The sequence below is a fragment of the Falco cherrug genome, chromosome 10, assembly GCF_023634085.1.
Source record: "Falco cherrug isolate bFalChe1 chromosome 10, bFalChe1.pri, whole genome shotgun sequence".
Lineage (NCBI taxonomy): Eukaryota > Metazoa > Chordata > Aves > Falconiformes > Falconidae > Falco > Falco cherrug.
Window position 1 is genome coordinate 34,279,793 of NC_073706.1, and position 25,382 is coordinate 34,305,174.

Below are 25,382 nucleotides of genomic sequence, written 5' to 3' on the forward strand. Positions count from 1 at the left end.
GAGTTTGAAAATGGGGATGTTAAGCAAGGATGCAGTGGCTGGCTGCCTTTAGCAGACCTAGTGTGCAGCCTGTCATTCAGGTGCTGGATGTGCTGGGCACAGACTGCGAAGCAAGTGCTGGCCCTCCCCGGGAGTGGAGATGGGTTTGGCTGTACGCGGTGATGCCTCACCTTAGTGGTACTGGGTCCAAAGGCACGGACAGGGATCTCCGGCCAGGTCACCCTGCCTCTGTTCGTGAGCTGCCAGCTGGGAACGCATCCTGAATAGTGTCTTCAGTGGGATGCAGGAGAGAGGGGACCAGTGGATGAGAGAGGGCTGTACGTGGAGTGCCGTACACCGTGGGGTGTTCCGAGTGAGCCAGCAGCAAGGGGTCAGGTACAGCGGTGGGGGCAGGTCCTTGGCACCCCCAGAACTGAAAGCAGCTGTAGTTGTCTCAGTCCCGTGGCCTTCAGGCATAACTGGTGCTTTTTAGCAGTCTGCTTTCATGTTACAGAAGTGTGTAGTTAAGGTTTGCCTCAGAGGAATGACTACAATCTCCTTCTTAACCAGACTTCTGGGTTTACATGATAATAATAATAATAATAAAAATGCTTCCTATCTATTTTATATCTGCCAGCTCCAGCTTGGGGAGGGGGTTAGAAAAATTCTGATGTGGTGAGTGCTGGAATGAAATCTGGACTTCCCTTGAGTGTTTCACACAAACATGGGTGTGTTTGTGTTTCACAGTGGTAATGTATTTGTAATGTCTCCTCTAAGAAAAAAAAAGACACCCAAACTTGGAAATGTTGCTTATTGTTCTTAAACAAAAAAAATAGAACAAGCTCCCATATTAGGTGTGCAGTTGATTTTGCTTTCCTCTTTTTTTTTTTTTTTTTTTCCTGAAGAGCAGCTGCCCAGTTTGTCATTTGTAAAGTAAGATTTGTGATGTGCTTAAAATCTCAAATTCACTTCATCTTGCTTGCTGTCTCCTTGTCTATTCCCAGCTAGCCACAAAACAGACTTTTTTTTTTTTAACTTGACAGGATTTGAAGACTTGATTGTTTGCTGCAGTACCAGATATTCCTTAACTCCGAGTTTTGCCTCCGAGCAAAGTACAAGCTTGCATTTGCAGCATAAATATGTCAGTTTAGATTGTCAAGTCACAAGTGCTGATTTGTTTGCCTGCATGCTGAAAGGATATCTTTCCGTGGGGTAGCAGGGCGCAGATAACATGGGTAGTTGTTTTATTCCACAGCAGTGAAGAAACGGAGTGAAGTGTGTGTTGGTCAGAACTGTGGTTTGTGGGGAATCACTTTTAAAAATAAAAAGATCCTCTCCTCGCTGTGCTTATTGTTTGCTTTAAGGAGAACTAGGGAGCAGGGGAACGAAGGTCACCGCTGACAAAGTGGGGGCTTGTCCACTGTTTTGCCCCTGCGGTGGCTTTGGTTGGCCTCTGTCACCCTCAGCAGCCTGGCAGTGCCAGTGTTCCCCCAGCCTGCCGATGGAGGAGTGATACAGGCTCTGCAGAAAATCTAAATACACTGTGTAAATTCCTGCTACGTACATAATAAATACACCAGCCACTGCCCTGCTGCAGGACTGGTGCTGCCAGTCTCTGCCCTTCTACGCATCCTCGCCTTGAATTTTGCATTGCTGTGGCTAACTTAGCTTTTGCGAGGCTATTATATAATTGAGTTTCAGTTTGAATAATTCATACGTACGCACTGCTGAAACTTAAAGAATTCTTAGTGTTTCTTCCCTTTTTTTTTTTTTTTTTTCTTCAGTTACATCATGGAGTGACTGGCTTTTGATGAGTCTGCGTGTTTTCGGCCAACATAAATTGTTTTGAAACACGCTGCTGTTTATAGCCACAAATTTAGCTACAAGTTTAAACCTTTATTTGGGAAATATTCTTGCCAACGTTAGGAGAAATCTTTACTGAGAACTTGGTTGTGTTGAAGCTCGATCTTTTTTCTCTCTCTTTTTTTTTTTTTTTTTTTTCCCCCCTCTGAGCACCAAAGATTCCATTTGCAGTTTAGTCTGGTTTATCAAAGCCTACATTTTTAAGGCTCTTAAGTGCAGAGCTGTGCTACGTGGCTCAAAAAGGGAGTGTGCAAGTAAAGATACGGATCAAGAGCACTTGAATAAAACATCGTGTTTTGTTCCAAAAATTCTTTTAATATGCAAGGTATGTAATGTGGAGCAGGGGGAGTGGGAGAAGAGCACCCGATCGAAACTTCTTTGCCACATTTGTAGAAGAATCTTTTTTTATTATTATTTTTGAGTTATGATATCTCGCTTTCTAAGTGTCAATTAATTATATTTTTCCATGAATTGCTTAGAGAAGCTTGCAGGGATCTGTTTTTCTTAATGCTTTGTAGCATTATGTATTAAAAGTTCTGGTTTCATTGTCACTATGAATTTGGATCGTGAGATACCTCTCAGTATCTGTCAGTTTTATTGCCAGTCTGTGCTAATGCACAGCAATTAATGTGATTGCATTAATACGCACTGAATCAAGTCTCCTCCTTTCTGAGGAATAATGGTTATGAGGTCTGAAACCTCTATTTCATGACAGAGCTGTGAAAAGGCCTTTTTTTAAAAAGACCTTAAAAATGTAATCTTTCTTCTTGTTACTTTGCAATTGAGCAAGATGCAGTATTTTGATTTGAAACGCATATTGTCGGCTTGTTAGGCCTTGTCCAAAGGGCATCTGGGCCCTTTCAGTTTTGCATTTTATCGCTGGCCCACAGGATGGTGTTTTGGTGTTTGTGGGTTTTCTATTCCTATTTTCAGTGGGGAATTCTGGTTATACCTTTTTCTGTTGTTCAGGAGCCCAAGATAAAGCTGAATCTTTCACCTAAACTGAGTGTCGCAAGCAGCTGGTTAGGGATGTGAAATGTCATGTAATGGTAACTGCTTACCTGTAGCTGCCTCCGACTTGAAACTGGGAAAACTACTCAACGGTGTGAGGAGCCTTTGCTGGAGAGCCATGTCCCTTCTGCTGTTCACGGCTCTGCAGATGCGCTGGATGCTCTTTGCCAGGCTGATGCCTGCTCTGCTTGTCTAGGTGGTGCACTGCCTCACAGACGTCTTGCCTTCTTGCAGGGAGCGGATTTCCAATGTCCTGCCATGGATGATGATGATGACAGCCAGGATGAACTGATAAACAAGAATGCTTCCCTAACCAAGGGCAAAAGACATGGTCTCGTGCTTCTCAGCGATACAGGTAAACACAGCCTCTCTGCATGTGCACGTTTCTGATTCTAGGTTGGAGAACCTATTGGTTTAACCTCCAAAGAGAAGTAAATATATATTTGTGACCTTTTATTTCTTTTTCCCTGAGAAATTTTTTTATTTGCTTCCTAAATTCTTTGCATCAAACAGCTGATGTGCCTACCTTGAGTTTCGCAGAACAGGCAGCTGTGATACCACTGAGGAAATCTAGGGTTTTGCTCCATGTAGAACATCCCGAGCAGGAGTTCTGGTGCATCCTTCACTGTTCTGCCTGTCTGTCTGCATCAAATAGTTATTTCCTTTCCCTTTTTCCAGAAAGCAGTGGTGGAAATAGTGATGATTCAGAAGATGATAACGGAAGTGAGGAAGAAGATGACACTGAGGAAGAGGGAGGTGAGGAGGTCAAGGAAGAAAGTGAAGATGAAGAATTAGAAGGTGGGTCTGTTAATGTGCGTTAAGAGGCATTTTTTTAATAGCTGGAGGAAGAGTGGAATGAAAGTTTTTCCTGCAGAAATTAACCATGAAGTGTAAATCCACAGATGCTGCTGTGTCAGGTTGATGCCCAGATCCTACAGTAATAAACAAATGAGTAATATTCCCCAGTTTCTAAATTTTTAAAGCATTTGTGTGTTTGAAGGCTGTCTACTAGCCAAAGGGGTATTGTTACAGTCAGTAGGAGTGAACTTTGCCCCAGCATGAGTAGAAAAAAGTCAAAACTGCAGCAATGGCTCGTGCTATTTTTTTTCACTTAGAAAAGCACACTGTTTGGTTTGCTTTGGCACGGGGCTCTAAAGTAAATGTTGTGATGGGGAGTTTTGGAAATAAATTATTATTGCTGTTAAGCCTAGGGAGAAGGGAAGAAGGCTCAGCTAATTTTCCTTTGAAAAAGGAATGTGGATGTTACTTGGATCTGTTAATTTTACTGAAAACATGCTGTGTAGGTCCATGTACTGCTGAAACTGCTGCGCTGAAATTATTATTTGGATAGACAAAAATAGAGGGGGTTTTATTACATCAGAGCTTGTTGGGAAGGCAAGAGCAGTTTTCCAAGTTACTAGTTAGACTGATTTGAACACAGACTAAAGAATTTACACCAGGTGCCAAAAAGCTTTACTAATCCATCATTTAGAGTATTCTTTGCTATGTCCAGACAGGAGACTGCCATAGAAAAGATAAAAGACAAGGGGCCCCATTTTCATTATTAGAAAAGTGTCAGCAAAATAACAACAGCTGCCACCACCCCCCCACCCCCCAAACCAACAAACAAAAAAACCCAAACAAATAAAAAAAAAAATCAAAAAGTGAGAATGTTTTTTAGGTAACATTTCACTGCTTCTTGAAAGTGTTAACTTAATTCACAGGTTTCAGGGAAGGGCTCACACGTATCTCTGTATTTTGTATTAAAAATAAAATCACCTTTCAACAATGTGGTCTGAGCATTGAAAATTAATTTTACCCAAAACCAAGCTTCTTCAAGTAATCTGCAGCTAGACACCCAGACCTCTTGACTCTCAAAATCATGATTTACTGGTGAAATTTTTAATCTGCTCTTTTGCAGGTGAGCGTATTGCTGCTTCTTGTCCTCTGAAGTGTCTAAAAAAAATAAAGTTGGATACACGATAACTTTATTATAACTTTATTTTTTAACTTCGGTGTTCAGTGGTAGCCTGACACATCCTACTCTTTTGTTGTTTTGATAATCTGTTGTTTTTCTGCTGTCTGTCCTTTTAATCTCTTGCAAGACTAGTGACGTTATCAGGCTTTATTTTTTGCCAGAGTAATCCATTGCTTTTTAGTGAAGGGATTTAGGAAAAAAGAAAACAGCAGAAATTATCGCCTCGAACTGGGGAGGCTGTACTTCGCCCTTGCAGCCCTGTAAAATGTTACTTGGAATTTTCTGTGAACTGGTACCCCATCCTGCCCGCCCCCTCTGCCCTTGCTGCTGAAGCCCTGCAGCACACGAGTTGTTTTTCATCTCTTGCTTTTTAAGGTTGTGAAGACCATGATGTAGAAGAGGATGAAGAAATTGGGGCCGCTGTGGGGAAAATGACCACTTCTCTGAAATTCGAGTCACTTATAAACGGGCTGAGCTCTTCCTCTGATGAGGAAGGTGAAAGCTGTCCCATTTGCCTCAACACGTTTCGAGGTCAGATTGTGGGGACTCCTGAGAACTGTTCCCATTACTTCTGCTTGGACTGCATCGTGGAGTGGTCTAAGGTGAGCTGGTTTGTCCCTGATGGCCTGTGGCCTTCTGGTGAGCTCTGCTCTCTTCCCTCTTATCGCGCTGTTCTGCTGTAATGAGAACAAAACACTGTAATATTATATTTGCTTTCTTAAGCTTTTTAACCACGGACTTGTGTTACTGCTGTATTTGGCAGGATTCGTGTTTGTGAAATGTGGATCTGTTTTGCTTGTAGCCAACCTGATCTGTTCTGTTTTCTGAAAGTTGTAGTGTCACAAGCAAGTGTTTCTAGGCATCTAAAATTCTTTTACTCAAGACACCAGTAATACTGGTTTTCTCTCTGTGTGGGGGTATATTTCTCTGTATATCTATCTCTTGTTGAATTCTGTGTTGTGGCCATTAGATGAGGGTCTGTTGCAGCAGTGAACATTTAAACACGGAAAAGTTTACTGACTGCTAAAATCGGCAGTTTTCTCTGAATTCAGTTTTTAATCAGAGTTCCTTGCCACCTAACTGTGTAGTTCCCATAACCATAATCCAGGGTGAGAATTGCAACAAAACTTACTGTGCGTGCAGCAGTACCAGTGGCAATCAAATAAATAATTTTTTAAAAAAATCACTCTTACTGAATATATTTGTAAGCCGTTTCCAGTTGCTCATTTGTCCAAAAGAAAGTAAATGCCCTAAAACATGATCACTGTTTCAAGGCAGTGTTTGGAAGAACTTTGATATTGCTTTGGCAATTGAATAATAATTAAATGACTTCAGCGTAATAAATGCTTTTCTAAAGATGCAGTTTTTCTCTGATGCAGTAGGTTGTTTGTAAACCAGGTAAGTCAGCACTTAAAATATAAGTGCTTTATATATTTAAAGACCTATAGCTGTTAGAATGACTACCACATTAATTTAATGCTTACTGCATTAATGACTGAAGATTTTCTTTTTTAAAATTGAATCAAGAGATGTGCTTATTAACTGTATGGGGAATATTTTTTTTCTTTCTAGAATGCAAACTCCTGTCCAGTGGATCGAATCCTCTTTACGGCCATTAACATTTGGACACGTTATGGTGGTCGCATCATGGAACAGGTAAATGTTTTACTGTAGCAAACAACAAGGCCAGTGGCCACGAAATAGCTATTCAGAGGTTTACACTTCCAGCACGTTTATCTGATACTTGGGATCTGGATGAATTATTTCTTTCCTATTTTGCGATTGCCTTTTAAGGAACCTTTAGAATTTCTTTTCCTCCGTAACCACGTTTCCTGCAGTATTGTGTGTGGATTGAAGCGTGGCATCGTTTCCGATAGCAAAAAGGGTGTTTTTTATAGCTGCCTCTTTTGCATAATGGACATTTGACTCTAAGCTGTTCTGCATTGATAAGCCTGTCACCATGGGGAAAGTGTCCTGCGTACTGCAAGCGCTGTTGTGAATGGGAATAATCCAGGTTATACGTCGTATCTTTATGTCTTGCTACCAGCTATACTGTGCAGGGGTTGGGTTTTTAAGGGGAGAGGGAGACAAGGCAATAGTAGAGGTCTTAAAGGCACAGGCTGAGTGTGCTAGTGCTCTCACACAAGAGTATTGAAGAGCTGTCTTTGCTCTTTACTAATATCAGAGACACGTTGGTTTTCAGGGGACATTTAGGAGCTTGATGCTCTGCTTTCGTAAACTAATGGTTTATTATTGTGTTTGTATTTTAACGGGAGTGTGAATTAACATTTAAATCATACGCTTAGGGGGGAAAAACTTGAAGCTTGCTCTCTTGTCTTGTTTTTGAGTGAGTTTTTTGCTTGTTTGACTACTTTTGATCTTATTTGGGAATTTTGATTTTGCGTGTTCTTACAATGCAGTTTTCTATAGTTGTTGGTGTCTGACAGTAGACAAGTTCAGTAGATGTTTTCAAGCATTTCATCATGTCCTAGATGTGTTGAGTGAACTAAACAAAGGTTCTGGTATGTATCAGCCATTTTGGTTCATTCACTTTTAGATTTTGCTGCAGGTATTGTTAACGTGACAATAGATTTTAAAAAGTCCCACGTTCTGCATAAAATGTGAATCCCTCTTTTTATTTAGATTATTATTCAGACAAAAACTCAGGGTAGCAATGAAGAGGATGATCCAACCTTCTGTGAGGTGTGTGGCAGAAGTGACCGCGAGGATCGCCTGCTGCTGTGTGATGGCTGTGATGCAGGGTAAGAAAAGCTGAAAGGAACGTAGCACCTGCTAATTTCTGTGCTACTAACACGTGTCAAATAGAATTTAACAAATGACAGGACCCAAGTCGGGTAATGTTGAAAGATTTCTCTGGGTAACTTCTCTGTGAGTGGTTGGCGAGACTTTCAGTCTAGCTGCTCAGCCTGTTGGGTGGAGAACATTTCGAAAAGCCTACCTAAGGGAGCATCATTTTCTCTTTCCCTTTAAGATTTGATAAGGACCAGCATCCTTATCCCTTTGAGATTCGATAAGAACCAGCGTGGTTCTCGGTCGGATGGTGTTTGGCAGTCAGCAGTGGTCCTGCATGCAGCTCTATGAAGCCAGGGACTGGCCGGTGCTCTCCCAGCCTAGCGTGTGCAGTTAGGCAGAAATGCTTACCACCGCTTCCCTTAATCATGACATGGGACGCAACGTGTGTTTATTCAACGTAACAAGGCATTGCAGCTGACTTGCATCTAGTCCTGCAAAATAATATCACTGGTACTTAGGAACACTTTAATACTATGTTGGTTTGCAAGAAACTGATGTTGTTCCTGAGTGCCTGTCTCCCCAGCACCTCAGTGCTTCTCTTTCTCTTCACCGCCATCAGTTTTGGCTCTGCACATTTCTTGCAGCTTGGGTTCAAATGGCAAGCAGTACACCACACAGCGAGGGGAAAACATACACTTTTCTGAGTGTTTTTTTGAGCCGAAAGTGATCAAAACACCACCTAGAATTGAAGACCCTTATATAACTATTAGGTGGCATTGTTTCTCTGGAGATTGGTAGAAGCATCTGCTTCTACCATAGTTTCAAACTTAAGAAAATGTGTCTGCCTTATGTAGCTTGTGGATGGGAGGTAAAAGGCTCTCTTTCCTTGGTAAAGCAGCTCATTGTCTTGACTTTGATTTTATTGGGTTTTTTTTTTAAGGTATCACATGGAATGCCTTAATCCACCTCTGAGTGAAGTCCCTGTAGATGAATGGTTCTGTCCAGCCTGTGCCCCTCCTGTGGATGTCAGTGCTGCTGCAGGTAAGGGTTTCATGGTATCCAGTCAAAGTAAATATTTTTCTCCTGACTTAGGTGATGTGGGGCATATGCCGTTTTGAAGAAACGTTTAACCCCTGGTTTTATGTTTTAAATAATTGTTTTGATAGGCATTCTCTCTTGAATTTAAAAAGCTGAACTCTTGACTGATAAGAGGATCTTGTTTATTAAGATTTTCATCTGCAGTTACAACCTGTGCAGCTACTGCTTACAAGTGTTCTTTAGCCTTCCTGCAGCAAGCCCAGCACCTTAGTGCAGCTGCATTGTATTATGCTGGAAAGAATTTCTTAGTATCCTGACCTCACATTGCTAAGGTAGCAGCAATTTCTGTTACCTAGAAAATTGTCTTTGTGTAACAGTCTGAAGTGGTGGTGTCTGCACTCATTTCCCTTTGAGAGGATGATGCCTGCCTTTGGAGGTGATTGCTTTAAGAAAAGGAAGACTGATTTTATATGTTGTCCAAAATTCTTGAAATGCTTTCACCTGTAGAAAGACAAGTGACCTGGGCATCTTTACTTTCAAGATACAGATCATGTCAGCGAGGAAGAAGAGGTTGCTGCCCCTGTGGCTGACGATACTCCCACCACCAGTAGGCTACGCCCTCAAGTCCGAACCAGAGTTATAGCCAGAACTCGGCAGAGCGAACGAGTTAGGGAAACGGTGAACAGAAACCGGATAACAACAGCGCAACAAATTCAGGTATGGAGGAGTATTGGCTGATGAGCCTCTGGAAGAACCTTGTGGCAGAGTTGAAGTAAGTCCATGTACCCCCGTCGTCCTCCACCAGTAGCTCAGCTGTCTGTGTTGACTGTATGTAGCACAATGGTTGGTAGCTGTGGAGTTCTTTTAAATTGAGATGTAGAACACGTGCAGCACTCAACTTGCCCATAACCAAAACTCTATTTTGAAATCTGCAGTAGCTTCATCTCTTAGTCCACATTTTCATCATCTCAGGTGTGAGCAAAATTGTATTTTTATTCTCAGTGGCTGTTAGTGCACAGTTTGTGCACCACTTCTGGTTTTTTAGATGCTTTTCTGCAGAGACAGGGCATGCTTATTTGACATTTGTATATTTGCTTGTTTGTTCTTCTACCCCTTTCCGCATAGCGGTAGAACCTGTTGGCCACTGTCAGCCAAACTGAAGAGAAAAATTAGTATCTTTAATGTTTCTGTATTTGTGAAAATCAACCTCTTATTGAAGAAAAAAACCTCCAGATGATAGTGTCCTTAGAGATATGGCAGTGTGAGTTCAACCACATCAACAGGTACCAGAGAATCCATGAAGGAAAGTATCCCAGATACCCAAGGCCCCTCAAGTCCTTTGCTCATTGAACTGCTGACTGCAGATGACTGCAGCTGAGATGCTTCTAGATGTTTCTGTTGGTTAGAATGTGATCCTTATGTATGTAACAATAAGTTGCAAACTGAGAACTTCCAAACTTGGGGAATCTCCTGCCTGCTTTGCCCTCTGGCTTTAGCCATTACTTGCATAAATATAAAAAGCTTTAAACCGCACAGGAGCGTATGGTGACGTAGTGTGGCAGCAGAGCCTATAAATAACTGCCATTCGACTACTGATATGTTAATTGGCTCTTCGTTAATGCTGCTGTTCAATGTGCTAGAAATGTGTGAAATTCTGCGACTTTGGAGAGGAAGAGGAGGATCTGACTTGACGTAAGGAGAATTGTTTTTCCCTTGGGGATGGTCAACCATGGGAATAAGTTGCTTGGACAGTTTTTGAAATCTCTTATCTATGGCTTTTAGTGCCGGTCTGCTGTTGTCCTCAAAGCATAGAGAGGTGCTGATTTCAGATCCTTGGAAAGCTTTAGTATTTGGGGAGGCAGTTTGTTTTGTATCTCATCTGTTGTTCTCCAAGTGCCTAAACTAATGGTGGTTAGCTAGACACGCTATTTTAGGTCCTTCTAGAAAAGTCAATATGTTTTGGCTAATGTTCAGGGCCTTCCTTACGCCATCGTGTTCTCCTCCAAATCAGAGAACCTTATGTAGTATTTCTTAGCACCCATGACACTTAAAACAATGGCATTCTAATAAAATAGCTCGGTAAAATAGATGGGAGCATTCATTAGTGACGCTAACAGAGAAGCCTAGCAAAAATAATTCTGTACTAAGATGAATTCAAGCATATATTTCTGTTGGCGTATTCTGTTCTCAAATATTTTGCAGTTTGAAGCTTCTTCATGACTGCAAGATACTCTAAAGTCATTCTCCTCTACTGTATGTGCCACGCATACATTTCATAAATGTGCAAGAATCCGATGCATGTGCTCTGTTAGAAAGTAAACACAGTGAATAATGTAACATCAGAGGGATCTTTGCATCTGCTATGCTTAAATGAAACTTTATCAGTTCTTGCTGCATTGTGGTTGCTTGAAGAAAGGAGAGGGGGCAGGGAAGGTGTCCCTCCCCATGGCAGGGTGGGTGGACTATAGATGAGCTTTAAAGGTCCCTTCCAACCAAACCATTCTGTGACATTTTAGGAATATGGTTGGTGTAGGCATGGCCAACTTAACATAGCTGTTGAGAGAAACCTGCTCAACGTCTTTCCAACCAAAGGAAGGAACAAACCCGTGCTGTGTTTGCCCAGCAAGGAGGCTTTGAGTTCGCGTTCTGAGGCTGGTCATTCAGAATCCAGATGCTTCGAATGTGTTTGTTTAAATGTGGTTGACCCCTGAGTACAGAGAAGAGGAATTTGAACCTTGCAGGAGCAGTCCCTGCTTATAGCAACAAAGTGATGCTCTGGAGGGGGACTCACACGTGCCATTCCAGTGAGTTCCCTGAGGTGTGTGTTTGAAAAGCTGCCTCTGGACATGTTTCACAGCATTAGGTAAATCTGACCTAAAGAATGAGGAGTTTAAAACCAGGGGACCTGTACTTTGTTGGCTTTTCAGTCTTTGCTCATGGCTCTTTGCTGCGTGATGAGCCAGAGGTCAGTTAGGTGGATTTGGGAAAGTTCTTGGATGAACTTTTTCGTTGAGGGAATGTCAATCTCGGGGATTGCTCTCATTTAAGGAGTCAGAATTAGGCTGAAGAGTGAGGTCATGTTCTCCTTAATATGATAGTCAATAGGTGAGAGAGGTGACACAATTGCTTAACTGGCAGTTTGGTGACATGAGTGCTTCTCATTTGAATCTTAAATGAATTTTTTATCAAGTGGTTTTATAGCTAACTTGTTGCTGACCTTTTAGATACCTGTATCATTTAACTTCTAATTTCCCACACAGCACGTGCCAGGGAACCACACGCCCTCTCTTCTGGATGAAACAATCGAGGCAGTTGTAGCAGGCATAAACACAGCCGTCTACCAGCGTCCTCTTGCACCGAGGGCTCCTACTAGGCAGAAAAGAAAAACAGGTAAGGGCATCAGACACCTTCTGTGGTTCCCATCTGCAAGAATAAAAGCTTTGAGAAGATAAGCCTGAATCATACGAAACACTAGATCGGCTGCATGCTGCCACACCTGTGCAGCTGCAGAAGTATACCACATGCATTTTCTTCTTTCCCCATACTGTCTTTACCCAGAAGAGTCTTGGAGGTTGCTTCTAAATACATCCTAGTGATTTCACTTTTTCAGCTCTGCCGTTTCATACTGTTGCAGCACGCTGTAGATTTTCTTGAGGTGCTTTGTGTGCCATGGGGGAACAAAAAGGGGAATACAGGGTAAAATGCAGTGCCAGCACTTAGCCAGATACTTGGTTGTGTTTTATCCCATCAGGCAGGAAGAAGAAAGCCGGACGCAAAAGAAGAACTTGGGCAAAATCTGCTGGGAAGAGGAGTTCAGAGAGACAGCTGAAAAGACACAAGGGTCCGATAAAGAAGAGAAGAGGGAAAAAGAGACTAAGATCACATGTGAGTTGCTGCCATTTTTTCAGCCATCTGTAAAAGCACTATAGCTTGGGATTTGGTGGAAAAAATACTGTCTCTTGATAGCAGTCTTTTAATACTGAATGGTAGCAGATGACCTTTTTTTCTGGTGGGTGTATGTGTAGGATGCATCCAGTGTACTCCACAAAGACGCTGTACACGGAAACAAATTGCAACCTCCAGGCAGGTCTGCTAGGTTTGCTGACAAATCCGGTTACTTTAGCTGCAGGGGTCACACTGTAAAGTACGTTGTGCAGGCTTTGTGTTCTGCCCTGCCATTCAGCTGTTGTGTTTTCTTGGTACTGATGCAAGCTCAGTTAAAATCGCCACCACCTATGCTTTTTAATAGGCTACGAATGTTTGTGTCTGTTGTTGCAAACGCAGTTGATGCGCTGTAAGGGCGCTCAGAATCCCTTCCCACGGTGGGTAGTGTTCTCACATGAGCTGTACTGAATACTCTGCACCAGCTTGACTTTTGTCCCCAGCTACCTCAGCTAGTTTACATCCTAAAGCCAGAACAATCCCTCCAGCCTTTAATAAGGAATTGACAGTTTTGAATGATGACTTTAAAGATTTTTAGAAATTTATCTGGTCACTTAAATGTGATACGTGCAATCTGTGTACGAAGTGACTATATAGGCCATAGTTAGAAGGTTAATAGGTACTTTGAAACAAATATTGACCATAAACACACACCACTTCTGCTACTGACAGTAGTAATCTGGTGACTGTACTTAAACTAAGTGAAGAATTTGGGGCTTTAAACCCAGGATACATACCTGCCCTAGCATACAAATAACCCAATCTCTTTATCTCTGCAGGTGAAAAATGAGGTTTCTGCTCGCTTACGTATTGCAAGAGCTCTTGGTCTTAGAAAACCTGAGCATGGGGGCTTGCTTCCTTATGTGTACAAACCAGCAGAGCCCTCGCTTGGTCTGATGAGAGCAGATATTGGTGCAGCTTCTCTGTCTGTGTTTGGAGTTCCACATGAGTTGGAGCCTTATGAAAGGTAAGATCTCTCCAGGTTATGATCAGGGATCTGATCATTTCACAAGCGTTGCGGTTTTTGTACATGTGCCTTTTTGCAGAGTGTAGAGTGCATCTGAAGTCAGCTTTGGGTACACAGCTCATAGTAACACGTTGGCCTGCTCTTTTATTTCCTTGGCTGAGTTGCTGAGCTCATAAAGAATTGGCCTTCTTTAAAGAGGCCTGCTGAAATAATAAGCCTTGTGCAAACCTGTAATTAAGAGCTTTGGGGTTATTCAGAGGCTAGAATCTGAAGGAGTTGGATCCTGATCAGTCATTTTCTATTGATTTAATTTTAAGTGAAGGTAGCTAGTGTATTTGGTATACAATAAACAGTGACTTCACATGGAATTAAATGGACCTGTGGAATCTTCCGTGTTTCTCCTTTTCCCATCTTCACTTTTCGAGACACTTTAAATTCAGGAGGAATCTTACTATGCCGTAGTTTGTGTCACTCTTAAGCTTTGGGTGTCGGGGCGGGGGCATCTGAAATTATTGTTGGTGAAATTTGATTTTTTTTACAGATAAGTCTTTTTGATCCTTTCATAAAGGGAAATTATCCATTTAATATTTTAAAAATAAAAACTTACATGTGAATCTCTACTGGCTGAGTTATGCTGTTCTGTTTATGTAGCCACAGAAAATAAGTAAACTGCACAAATCTTTTGTTTAATATATTATAATAAAACAAATGATGCTTTCTAACTGTACCTGTCCCGGTATATTATCTACCTTGTCTATTTGACATGAAAAACTTCCAAGGTTTGTGCGTGTGTTTTACCCACAGTAACGAGGACGTTCCAGCAAATGCAGATTCACCAGTGAGTGCCAAAAGAAGAGTTCTCTCCCAGTCAGCACTGAGGTCTCACCGTCCTGTAGCTAGACCTATTTCTGTGGGACTTCCCAGGTAAAAATCAATCAAGTTATTTTCTTTTTCTTAATTGTCTAGTGACAGTAACAAAAGAGCAAACTGAGTGATCCATCCTGGTTTAACTCTTTTCTTACCCTGAATATTTTGAAAGACTGTGTGTATGCATGCCTGCACATGTGTAGATAAATAACTGCAGCATTTTATGCAATAGTTGTTTTTTTAAGTCGAAGGACAGGCACTTAATCTTTCATAACAGCTCTGACTATTGCATTGATAATTCACATTGGTATTTCCACCTTAATCTGGCTCTTCTTGCTGTCTGTTTTGGGATTGTTTAGTAACCCCATTAGTATGTTTTAAATTCCAGTCTCATTAACCTTTAAAAACCCACTTGCTTATTTGGGAAGGCCAGGGAATCTAATTGCACATCCAGGGGAGATGAGGGATGCACCCCCCTCACCCAGTTCCTCTGCCGTTTGTTGGAGCTCAGAAAGTGGAGAGGAAACTCTTGGTTTGATCCTGCAGTTTAACCGTTGCTTTGCAGCCTGACAGATGGCCCTGGCAGGCACAGGGGCACAGGGTCTGCACACACAGAGACAAGGGGCATTGCTGGGTGCCTCCCGTTGGCAGTCACTGGGTTTTCAGGGCTGGGGCCTAGGATGCAGTGCAGAGGGGTGGGACACAGGCAAGAGCATGATGAGAAGAAAACGGATGGGGAAAATGACTGGGGTAGGTACCAACCAAAAACTGCAAGGCTGAGGGGGCTGAAGACTAGGAGAAATGGACGGAGCTCAGCTTGAGTGGTTAAAAGGTGTGAGAGGTTTACCTGGCTGTCCTCTAATGCATCTGACTTGTGGCAAAGGTTGGTTTTTCAGGATTAAGATAGTCTCTAATAACTTGGAGTATTTCTCTACCTTTCTCATCTCAGTCCTAAAGGAAGCCTTTCAGGAAGCTTTCCATGTCCTCAGAGTTATGTGAGCAGCACGTTGTTTAGAAGGTAGAACTGTTTAGCTGAAATTCAGCTTTTCTAAAGGCTTCGTTTGCCTGGACTGCAGGTCCTTCCCTGCTCTGGCCTGGGCAGCCAATTCTTTTAAGATTTTCCGTTTTGTTGTTCTGTTGTATGTTGTTACAGGGGTTTGGTGTATATCGTCTTTGGAAAGCTTGCTTTGCTGTCATATGGAAATGAAATGTAGCTCCCTCAAAGAGCTGGGTCTCTTGGTCCTTTTGAAGTTGTTGGTTTGTTGTTTGGTTTTGGGTTTTTTTTAAAGCCCAAACAAAGCAAACCCCCAAATGCCACCAGCAGAAAAGCCAAGAAAGGAAACTTAAAAGCCACACCCCAACACCAGAAACACTCAGACCTTTTCAGTCTGTATTTCAAGAACGAGGAATGTACAGTTAAATCATTTTCATATGAATGAGTAACGCACAAAGGGGAGTGTTTGTGTTGTTCTCTGTGTGTGCTGCTGTTTTTCAGTGTAATTCCTCCTCTGCCATGCTCTTGGCTACCCTACCAGTTGGCACCTGACTGGTATTCTGACTGGTGCTGAACAGTGGTTCAAGCTGCACCAATTTTTTTATATAGCAGTATAGGCCTGAGGAATACATTTGTGATCATGATTTGGTGGGGGGAAAGAGGCAGCTGGGCTGGACGTATCTCTGAAGTGCTGAACAATGGTTTGCGCTTCAAAAATGCACCTTAAATGCAGTAGAAAGTTAATCTTGATACACAAGTCAGTGAACACCACTCTTAAATAAGATTAAAAGCATTTGCTTACCAAAGGTCTTTGGTATGGTTACATGCTTTCCTATCCTCCAATGTTGCTGTGGAAAATCAGTAAAAGCTTCACCTCCTGTTTTGTCAGAGGGAGATGGGGGCTGAATGACTCTAGTGAAGCCAAAACTACAAGTGAACTTCCCTGGCTGACCTCTGTTTATGCCCTTGATTTTGGTTTCTTTTTAATGTAATGTGTGTGTATAGAACAAGTGCTGTAAGAGTAAAGGAAATATAACCCCTCTGAAACATGCAGAAGCAGTGTACCTGCCTTGAGTCCTGATCAAGAAGAAGAAGGTGCCCCTGTGCCTGATCTGTTGGGAAGTATCCTGTCTGGACAGAGCTTTCTCATGATGAGTGGTTCGGATGTGGTCATCAACAGAGACGGTTCGCTGACAGCAAAGAAGATAGGTAAGGGTCTGGCACTTCACAGTGCAATTAACTTCTTTGTTTCACCCACGCCTGCCCTGGTCCTGCAGGCTGCGTAGCTTCAAACGTAGGGATACCCTCACTGAGCGTTTGAATATGTAAGGTGGATTCGGTTTAGCTGCCAGCAGTAACCTATCTAATAAGATTCCTGTGTATGCTCTGAACTAGCGTTACTTGTGTCTGTTCCAGTTGCAGAGCTGAGATGTTACTGGAGGATTTGGGGTTTAATAGGTGGGGTTTTTCTTTCAAAAGTACTTCACTGTAGTTTCATAGGACTGGATAGAGCAGAGATACCTTAGTACCCGATTCTGTCATTTGTCATGCCTCGCTGCCATGCCTGTGCACTGTGCTTCCGTTTGAGGAGCAGCGATGAGGACCTTGGCAAGAAGCTCCTTTGCAGAAGCCAAGCTCTAGAATACGTGTTAGCACCTACAGCTGTGTCTTCCCTTGGCATGGTGTTATTTGGAAAGAATCTCTTCAAATTGAAACGTAGAGCTTTATTCTTAAAACAAGTACCTATAACATCCTCTGTTATAGTAATTTTTATCAATTAGCGACTGCAGGATAATAAACACAGATCTGGTGATATCTACAGAACAGAATAATTTATTTCCTTAACATTAGTGTTTACCTTAAAGGTGCAGTTGTCTGGCATTAAACCTTGAGCATCTGACCAAAAGAACTATTGGGCTGCCTTATTACTGTGTGGTATGCCTGCAAACCAAGGTGGAACTTAAAATAATTAGCTCAGTACTTCTTTTAATGATGGGGAGACACGACCAGATACGTACTGAAAAACTTTATTGTTTGCTTGTATGCCACAGCTCCACTTCATAGGAAATCGGCGAATGACTCAAGAGTGAATGATGGTTCGGGACATAACACCCAACCGAGTACGGCGCACTCAGGGACCACAGCAAGCAGCCCCGTTGCTGGACCTTCATTTTCCTCAGGGCTGAGTACTCGCCCCAGACCCTCCTCCTCAAGCTTGTTTCCATTACCTTCACCCTCACTGAGCAGGACTGAGCCTGCAGCAAACCCTGCACGGAGTACATCAGAAAAGGCAACTGTAAAGTCAGAATATTCGATGACACCCAGGTCTGTTCAGACTCAGAACATAGCTACTCTGAGCAGACATGGCTACAAGTCAGATGAAATGCCCAGATTTAATGGAAACTCTAAAAATGTTGCACGCACTGACTCATTGTCAAAGCCCCTGAGCTGTTACTTGAATTCTGGCTCAAAAGCTTTAACCGTGAGGCAGCCATTAAAACCACCTACCAAGAGAATTGACATCTTTGAGCTTCCCAGGATACCAAAGATTAAAAAGGAAACCAGCAGCAAGCAGGTGGAGCCCGAACCCTCAGGAAGCCAAAGCTGTGACATCCCCAGCTCCTGTATAACCCAGCTGACTGGCAAAGAGAGCGCTAATCAGCCGGGGAAGGGTAGCAAGGTGGAAAGTCAGAAGTCAAATGCCAAGGAATCTCAGCAACAAATGCATACAAGTGGGCTGTCTTTTTCTACTGATACAGGCATGTGTGGCAGTTCATCGCTGCTGGGCACTTCGAGGAGCAAAGGCCCAAGCTCTTTTGAGAGTTTTAAAATCAATATTCCTGGAAATGCAGGGCATCCCAGCAGACTGTCTAACCCAGGATTTTGTAACACCTTCCGCCCTGTGGATGACAAAGTGCAACAGAAAGAGACTCCTTCAACTCTTTTCTCAGTTAAGAAAAAGCAGGTCAAAAGTGAGATCTATGATCCCTTTGAGCCAACAGGATCGGACTCGAGTTCAGCAAGCAGCAGCCCTGAAAGGCTTGGCTTGGGGATCCCACTAACTAATATTACCAGGACTATTTCCATTGAAAATCCAAAAGTTCAAACATTTCAAACTGTTCGTCGTTTCACCCCTTACGTGGTAGGAAATGTATTTGGATCTGGAGCAGATGCTGATGTACCATCCAGTAACACAGTGTCTCACGGTGATGTCACGGTAGAAAGCAGGATTGTAGAACAGATCTCTGACACAGAGGAACGAGACAATATGGATGAGGAAGACTCGCTAAGCAGTCCTTGCACTTCATCTGCCATTAAGCCAGTTTCTAATGCAAAGTGTCTAAAGGAGGAAAGCAGAGGGAGCCCTGATGTGTTCTTTAATGCCGAAGAACTGGTTAGACCTAATATTAATGTGAAACTAGAACCGGATAGTCCCTCAAAGGATGATGGGCAGCAGAAAATCCAAAAGGTAGAAAAAAGAAAGAAGCGATCACGTTCCAGATCCTGTTCAAACTCCAGCTCCCGAAGCAGGAAGAAGATGAAAAGGAAGAAGGCGTTTGTCAAAGAGAGTAAGAGACCCCGATCAGAGTCTAGGGATAGAGCACACTCAAGGGACCGAAGCTCCCGATCTACCTCTTGGTCAGGTGGAGAAGAGCGTGGCAAAAGAAGCACATCCAAACCCAAGATCAGGAGAACTTCTACTGACCGTTCCAGCAGTCACGAACGATCTAAAAAAAAGAAAATGAAGGATAAAACCAAGGATAAAAAGGCAAAAACTTCTTGGTCTAGGGAGAGAAGGAAATCTAGGTCGCGTTCAGGTAGTCCTGGAAGTACTTCTGAGTTTTATGAAAACAGGAAAAAGAAAAGACGGTCTCGATCAAGGTCAAGACGGAGGGATCGTTCCCGATCAAATAGCATTGAAAGAACTAAAAGGCGGAAACACAGGAGAGAGAAAAGCTATGAGAGGTATGATAAAGATAGTAGCTTGAGGTCAAGGGACAGAAAGAGATCGAGATCCAGGTCTCGGGAGAGGAGGAAGTGGAGGTCTCGGTCTGCATCTCGTTCTCGGGAGCACAAAAGCAGCAAATCAAAGGAAAAAACACCACGATCGAGGTCCCGTTCCAAAGAAAGAAAACACAGATCGAAAGAGAGCTCCCTTCCTCCTCCACCAGAAAAGGATCAAAAGCCTCCAGCTGAAAATACATCCACGTTTGTGGAGCAACCTCATTCCTTCAAACAAGAGCCAAAGGAGGAGCTGGTACTGGAAGAGCTTTCCATAACCATCCAACCAAATGTCAAACTGGAGGAAATGAAGGCTGAGAGCCCGGTTCAGCTGAGCGAGGCCCAAGAAGCTGTAAAGGTGGAGCCCAGCTGTCGGGAGGTGACCAGTGAAACTGCATTCCCTCTGCCAGAGGCCACAAACGCGTGTGTTCCAGTTGGCAATGTGGATCCTTTTGCTGAGACAGAATTCGCCAGCAGTAGTGAGCCAGCAGTGCTTGGTAGCTGTAGCAATACAAACCTTGAGATTACAGTTAAAATAGAAAATACCACGTTGTGTTCATCTCTGATGGAAGCACCCCTGGAGAAGCAAGTTACCGCGCACGCTCCAGCTGAGGCTGCACCAGTTCAAAGCTTGTCCAAAAGCAAAGTAACAGATTGTGTGAAGGAGGTTAAAGATGAGTGCCTTGTGTCAAACGAGAAAACCAGTGATTTCGGTAGTACTGAACTGGAAGTAGTACCTCAGGGTCCTGTGCTGAAATCGAAAGCGCCAGTGAAAAGAGTTACCTGGAACCTTCAAGAGGAAGAAAGTGGCACCTTGTCTGCTGAAAAAGCTTCAAGTAAGTATCTGTTTTTGGAAAACAGTACTTGAAGCACAGGCTGTGTGGGGTTTGGTGCCTGGCTAAACCTGGTGGTAGCGTAACAGTTCTGTCATCTGAGCTGGCGCAATCCCCTGGTTTCCAGTCCCGAGAGCTGGCGTTCTACGCTTGCTGGCATCCTGAGGTGAGCTGTGTTAATGGATCCGAGAGGACACGCTGTCAGCGCAGCTCGGCTCGCCAGCGGCGGCTTGTTTGGCCGTGAAGCGCAGATTGCAACCCACTCTCTGAACTGGCAGCCCGCGTTCCACCCTTTCTGCAGCTGACTGGAGGGGGGGGTTTGCCGTCAGAATTTATAAAGGTTTCTCGGGGCCAAGGAGCGTGACAAATCTCCAGAGCTTGCTACTGGGAGCTCCGCTCAGCCAAAGCTGCTACAAACAGTTTGGCTTGGGACCCTGTGCTATGCGTGTTGACAGAGTTGCTTGTGTTGTTCTCCTTGGTTACTCTTGTGGAAACCCAGGAAGAAGCAATTGCTCAAGGGGATGCTAAGTCCTCTATTATCAGAAGCTTTAAAGTGTTGATGATTGCTGAACAAAATCCAGTTCTAGCTAGCATTGTTGTTGGATCCTTTTTATTTTAATTGTTTAAAAATATAATTGGCTTTGAATTTTTGACCCATTAGGTTTATTTTATTCTTAAATGTTTTCTTTTCCTTCTCTTGGGGACCCTAGGGATGCCGTTTTACAGACTTCAGCGAGTAAAAGAAGGGGCCTGGAAAGCTGAGGACTTGAACCAAACGTTAAATCAGGTGCAGTTAAATGAGCCTCCTCCAACCAATTATATGATTCCTGAGCCTATGTTTCCTGATCTAGATTCCTCTCAGGTTGGTTCCTATTCCAGCACCCTAGTGTCATGGAAGGCATCCCACCTCATCTGTGCCCTCGTTGTGCAACACCCTCCTCTCGTGGCAGAGCTCGCCTTCCGCTGCGTGCGGTACATTTCATACAGCCCATACACCTCAGCAATCCTCTGTGATCATTTAATCTCTCAGGTGCTCCTTCCAGTTGAAGAGGCGCATCTTCTTTTAGTTCTGCTGTATGCGCGCAGCTTCTGTTTTCAGCAGTAACTCGGGGAAAGACGGTGCTGGTTGAGAAGCTCTGAGCTTCTCCCTGGCTGGGATCAGGCTGTAAAAATGGGCCTGGTGGCACTGGTCCGTGCCATCAGGCTGTGCTGTCCACCAGTTAAAAGGTGAGTGGGGCTGGTGCTAGCTAGATGCGCAGAGACCTAGCTGAGGGCTGGGACGTTAGCCTCCCTGATTTAAACTAGTAATTACTTGCCTGTTTGAGTGGGTAAGAGGTGCTCTGAAAATTCTGGTCTGACGCTCTCTCTTGTAAGCACAGGCATTTACAAAATGGTATGTGTTTCACAGGTGTACTGTCAAAACATACTTTTGACACCACCTCTGCCCTCAAGCCTGCCCCCCTATGCCCCGGTCAGCCAGCCCACGGTTCAGTTCATCATGCAGGGTAGTCTTCCAGCGCTTGGCTGCATGGCAGGACAGAGCCTGATCCCGGAGCTGGGCAGCCTGGCTACTGCATCTGAACCAGGAATCCAAGCTGCTTCTGTTGGAAACGCGGAAGAAAAGAGCAAAGCACCCAAACCTGCAGTGGACAAAACGAGAAACGAGGAAGTGAGTGAATGCTATCAAGTAGCAGATGCATAACATCAATGAGCTGTTTATTTGAACTTGTGAAGTTTGGGTGTATTCGACTTGCTCTCTACTGTATTTTCCCAGCCCTGGCTGTGGCTGTTGGTTTCGGTGGCTGACTGTGCTAGCCCAGGAGCAGCAGGCAGTCCTTCCTTCGAATTCTTTTGGGATTTTCTCCCATTTGGTGGTTCCACTTTCTGCAGCTTCATTGCAATAGGACAGAGAGGGATTAAAGCATCTAAAAGACGTTCTGAAACTTTCTTGCATGAATGTCTGGAATAGACTTTCCAGAAGCCAGAATGTCCAAATCTCTCTATAAATGCCTGGTTTTCGCCTTTCCCCTCCAGCTTTGAAATTAGTGCGTATTCCCATAGCAGTCCTGTAGAGAGGCTGAACATGCAGAGGGAGTAAAATAGTTCTGAGATTTTGCAGTGATCATCCCTTGCTGCTGAGTTTTGGGGTTGCTGTAAAGACCATTTGCTCTAAGCATCGTGGATGTTAACACAAGAACAAAAACTTCTTAGTTAATTATTTCTCTTTCTACCACAAAACAAAATGCTAAGATACCTTTCCCACTAAACCTCCGTTTATATGAGCAGCAGTTTTCATGGACTTACCATGATAGATAGAATGTGCTCTGATGTCATCTGTAATCCTTAATTTATATGCAAGTTTGCAGTTTTCAGAACACCCTCAGAGCTACCTGAAGCTTTGTATTCACAGCTATGACTTGGCTGCTTTTAGATCCTTTTGATGGATGTATGTTTATTTCAGAGCTGTTGGAAGGGAAGAAGGAGACCAGAATTAATGGGTGTAACGCTGTAGTCACTTGCTTAAAACATATTCTCTAAGACATAGAATAAATGTTACATAAAATAAGGGTTCCTCCTAGGGCGAGCTGGTATTTGTTTCAAGACTGTCATTTACAGTAAAGGAAATCCCTGTGACGTTGGCTCTTACTCGGGTCGTTGAAACTGTGAAATGAGTATTTTCATTGTTAGGACATTGCTAAGAAAAATAGATTCGGAAACCATTCCCAAGGTAGCAGAAGTTAATGAACTTCTCTTTGCTGGGCAGTACATGAAGAAGCTGCACATGCAGGAAAGGGCTGTGGAAGAAGTGAAACTTGCCATTAAACCCTTTTACCAGAAGAGAGAGATTACAAAGGAGGAGTACAAGAACATCCTTCGAAAAGCAGTGCAAAAGGTAAGGTGAAATGGAGAGGAGGGGCTGTGTCGGTTAAATAAACGGCAGCTTTGGACTGCGCTTGCCAGCTTCAGCAATTCCCTGCTGTAACTGAGGAGCAGATCTCGGGTACTCTGCAGTCTTGTGGTGCAGCAATAGTTGCTTCGAGCAGGACGGAGCGGTGCCATCGATGAGAGCTGTCAGACTGTTCCTTTCAGGAGATGGTGTTTTCAGTGGTCCAGAACATTGCAAAGTTCAGCTCAGACAGCTTAAAATGTACCGCGGGACGTGCCTTGGGTGAGAATGGTCAGCTCTATCTCATTAAGAACTTCGGTCAGAATTGTCAAGCTGTTTCTGATAAAGTGAGAAAATACTTTGTGTGTTAATTCCTTCAGCATCAGTGGTGGCCCTGAACTTTGGAAGAGGGCCTTGCAATTTGGCTGATGTTGACTTTTGCCTCAAATCTTAGCGCTGACCAGATCGTGGCTAAAAAAGACCTGATGAGCGGGTAAACGTTGTCTTGTGAGAGCAAGTAATGCTCTTGTGGTCAAGGCAGTTAAGTGATACCCCGGAGGACTGTATTCTCTCCCCGCTCTGCGTTCTGGCTATCATTGAGAAATTCCATCGTAAATCAAAATTCCTGAGATAACAGGTGCAATTCCATATCTTCTACGTGACCCACGTGAACCTCAGGTGTGGTTTGTAGGAGAGCTGGTCAGCGCCAATTGCAGCTGAAGTCACTGTGAACTGTCCTCTGAATGCTGGTAAAGTTCTTGGTAGGGTCCACCCTCTTTCCCCTTTTATCTCAAAAATTTATCCCTTAAAATTGCCAGATTCTTTTAATCTGAGCATCGCTTTCTCAAAATCATCAGAAAAATGGGTGATCAACGCTTCTTGGTTACCCTGTGTTGTGCAAAACTGGCTGGATAGAAACGCCTGTAGTAAAAACGAGTAATTCTGCTTTCAGAGGTGCTTCTGCAGTCAGTTGGTGCTCAGTAGATAAGCCCTGGGCCGTTTCTGGAATGCTTGAAGTACAATAATACTCCTGTCCTTGTTGAGTTTTCTGCTTTACGTACCCTGCTGCGAGACTCGAGGGGCTATACAGGAATCTGTTCCCCTGGGAAGTTCAGGGCTTCTCTGTCGTTTGTTCGTTGCCTGCCGGAACGGCTGCAATACTGTTAATGGAGCGAATGGCTCTTCTTTTTCCTTGTAGATCTGTCACAGCAAGAGCGGAGAGATCAACCCTATGAAGGTAGCTAACCTGGTGAAGGCGTACGTGGAAAAATACAAACATATGAGGAAACATAAGAAATCTGATAGTGAAGAGACATGTGAAGTGGAAAACAGGGCAAGCCACAGCCGGCATGACTTGGATTGAACTGTGAAACTGGAGCGGAGAGAAGCGCGGTTATATCGGACTTACCTACCTGCGGAAACAATTCCCATTGTTTCCATACAGGAATGAACTTCTTGGGGTTTTGTTTGTTTGTTTCATTTTTCTTTTGTTTTTTATTATTATTACCTGCAGACGCAGAACTAAATAACAATCAAATGCCTCAGACCAGCAGAGTAATTCAAGGGAAAACACGGAAGAGATGGAATGTTTGGGACTCCCGGATTGCTGCGGTTTTCAGGGCTACTTTTGATAGGCCTGTGCACTTGTCTTGCTAAAAGTTTGCAACTGGACACCACTTTTCATATACAGTATATTGAGAGTTGTATACCGTTTCCCTTGTGTTTATTTATCGAAATATGGGTTGTCTTTAGAAACTTCTGATTTAATACTTGAAATGTTGACATTTTTAGTCCATGTGATGGTGAGCGAAGCTTTACTCGCTCTGTGACTTTGGGGATTGCAGAAATGACTTTATAAACTGACTTCAGGAACACTGCTCAAGTCGTGGTGTTTATTTACGTTCTGTTGGCAGTATCTTGTTAGAGAAAAGTTTCGTTTCGGGGTGGAGACTGTGTTGCACTTCTGTAAATAATGCACTGATGGCTGGTTTTGTGTCTGCCTTTCAGGAAAAAAACGAAACAAGAAGCAAGCATTGTGAATTTTCAGTAACAAGCTGAAGGGATAAGGTTGAACTGATGTACAAAGCAGAAATGTGACAGAATTTATAAAGTTATTTTGAATGGTTTTAGTCCTATCGCAGGTGTCATTTGTTTGTCTCACAGCTGCCTTTTGCCCTGGCTGTTCTGTATAAACCTGCGCGCTTGGCTGCTGCGTAAGGAGTGCCGTGTTTTTAGAAGAGGATTGGAGTTGGATGAGTAATGGTTCC

At 43.4% G+C, this 25,382-nt stretch overlaps 1 protein-coding gene across 1 annotated transcript in view; it reads left to right on the plus strand.

Moving 5' to 3' along the window:
• Positions 1-25,250, plus strand: part of PHRF1 (PHD and ring finger domains 1) — a 28,074-nt gene extending 2,824 nt beyond the window's left edge. Inside the window, exons 2-18 of the mRNA XM_014282862.3 lie at positions 3,088-3,208; positions 3,532-3,651; positions 5,207-5,433; positions 6,404-6,487; positions 7,475-7,593; positions 8,526-8,626; positions 9,165-9,340; positions 11,884-12,013; positions 12,375-12,508; positions 13,345-13,532; positions 14,337-14,456; positions 16,448-16,602; positions 17,445-20,231; positions 20,939-21,015; positions 21,637-21,897; positions 22,993-23,121; positions 24,314-25,250. Coding sequence (XP_014138337.2) covers positions 3,112-3,208; positions 3,532-3,651; positions 5,207-5,433; positions 6,404-6,487; positions 7,475-7,593; positions 8,526-8,626; positions 9,165-9,340; positions 11,884-12,013; positions 12,375-12,508; positions 13,345-13,532; positions 14,337-14,456; positions 16,448-16,602; positions 17,445-20,231; positions 20,939-21,015; positions 21,637-21,897; positions 22,993-23,121; positions 24,314-24,478 — 5,070 coding nt within the window. The 5' untranslated portion in view covers positions 3,088-3,111 and the 3' untranslated portion in view covers positions 24,479-25,250. The remainder of the gene's footprint in view (positions 1-3,087; positions 3,209-3,531; positions 3,652-5,206; positions 5,434-6,403; positions 6,488-7,474; positions 7,594-8,525; positions 8,627-9,164; positions 9,341-11,883; positions 12,014-12,374; positions 12,509-13,344; positions 13,533-14,336; positions 14,457-16,447; positions 16,603-17,444; positions 20,232-20,938; positions 21,016-21,636; positions 21,898-22,992; positions 23,122-24,313) is intronic.
• Positions 25,251-25,382: the final 132 nt, after the last annotated feature.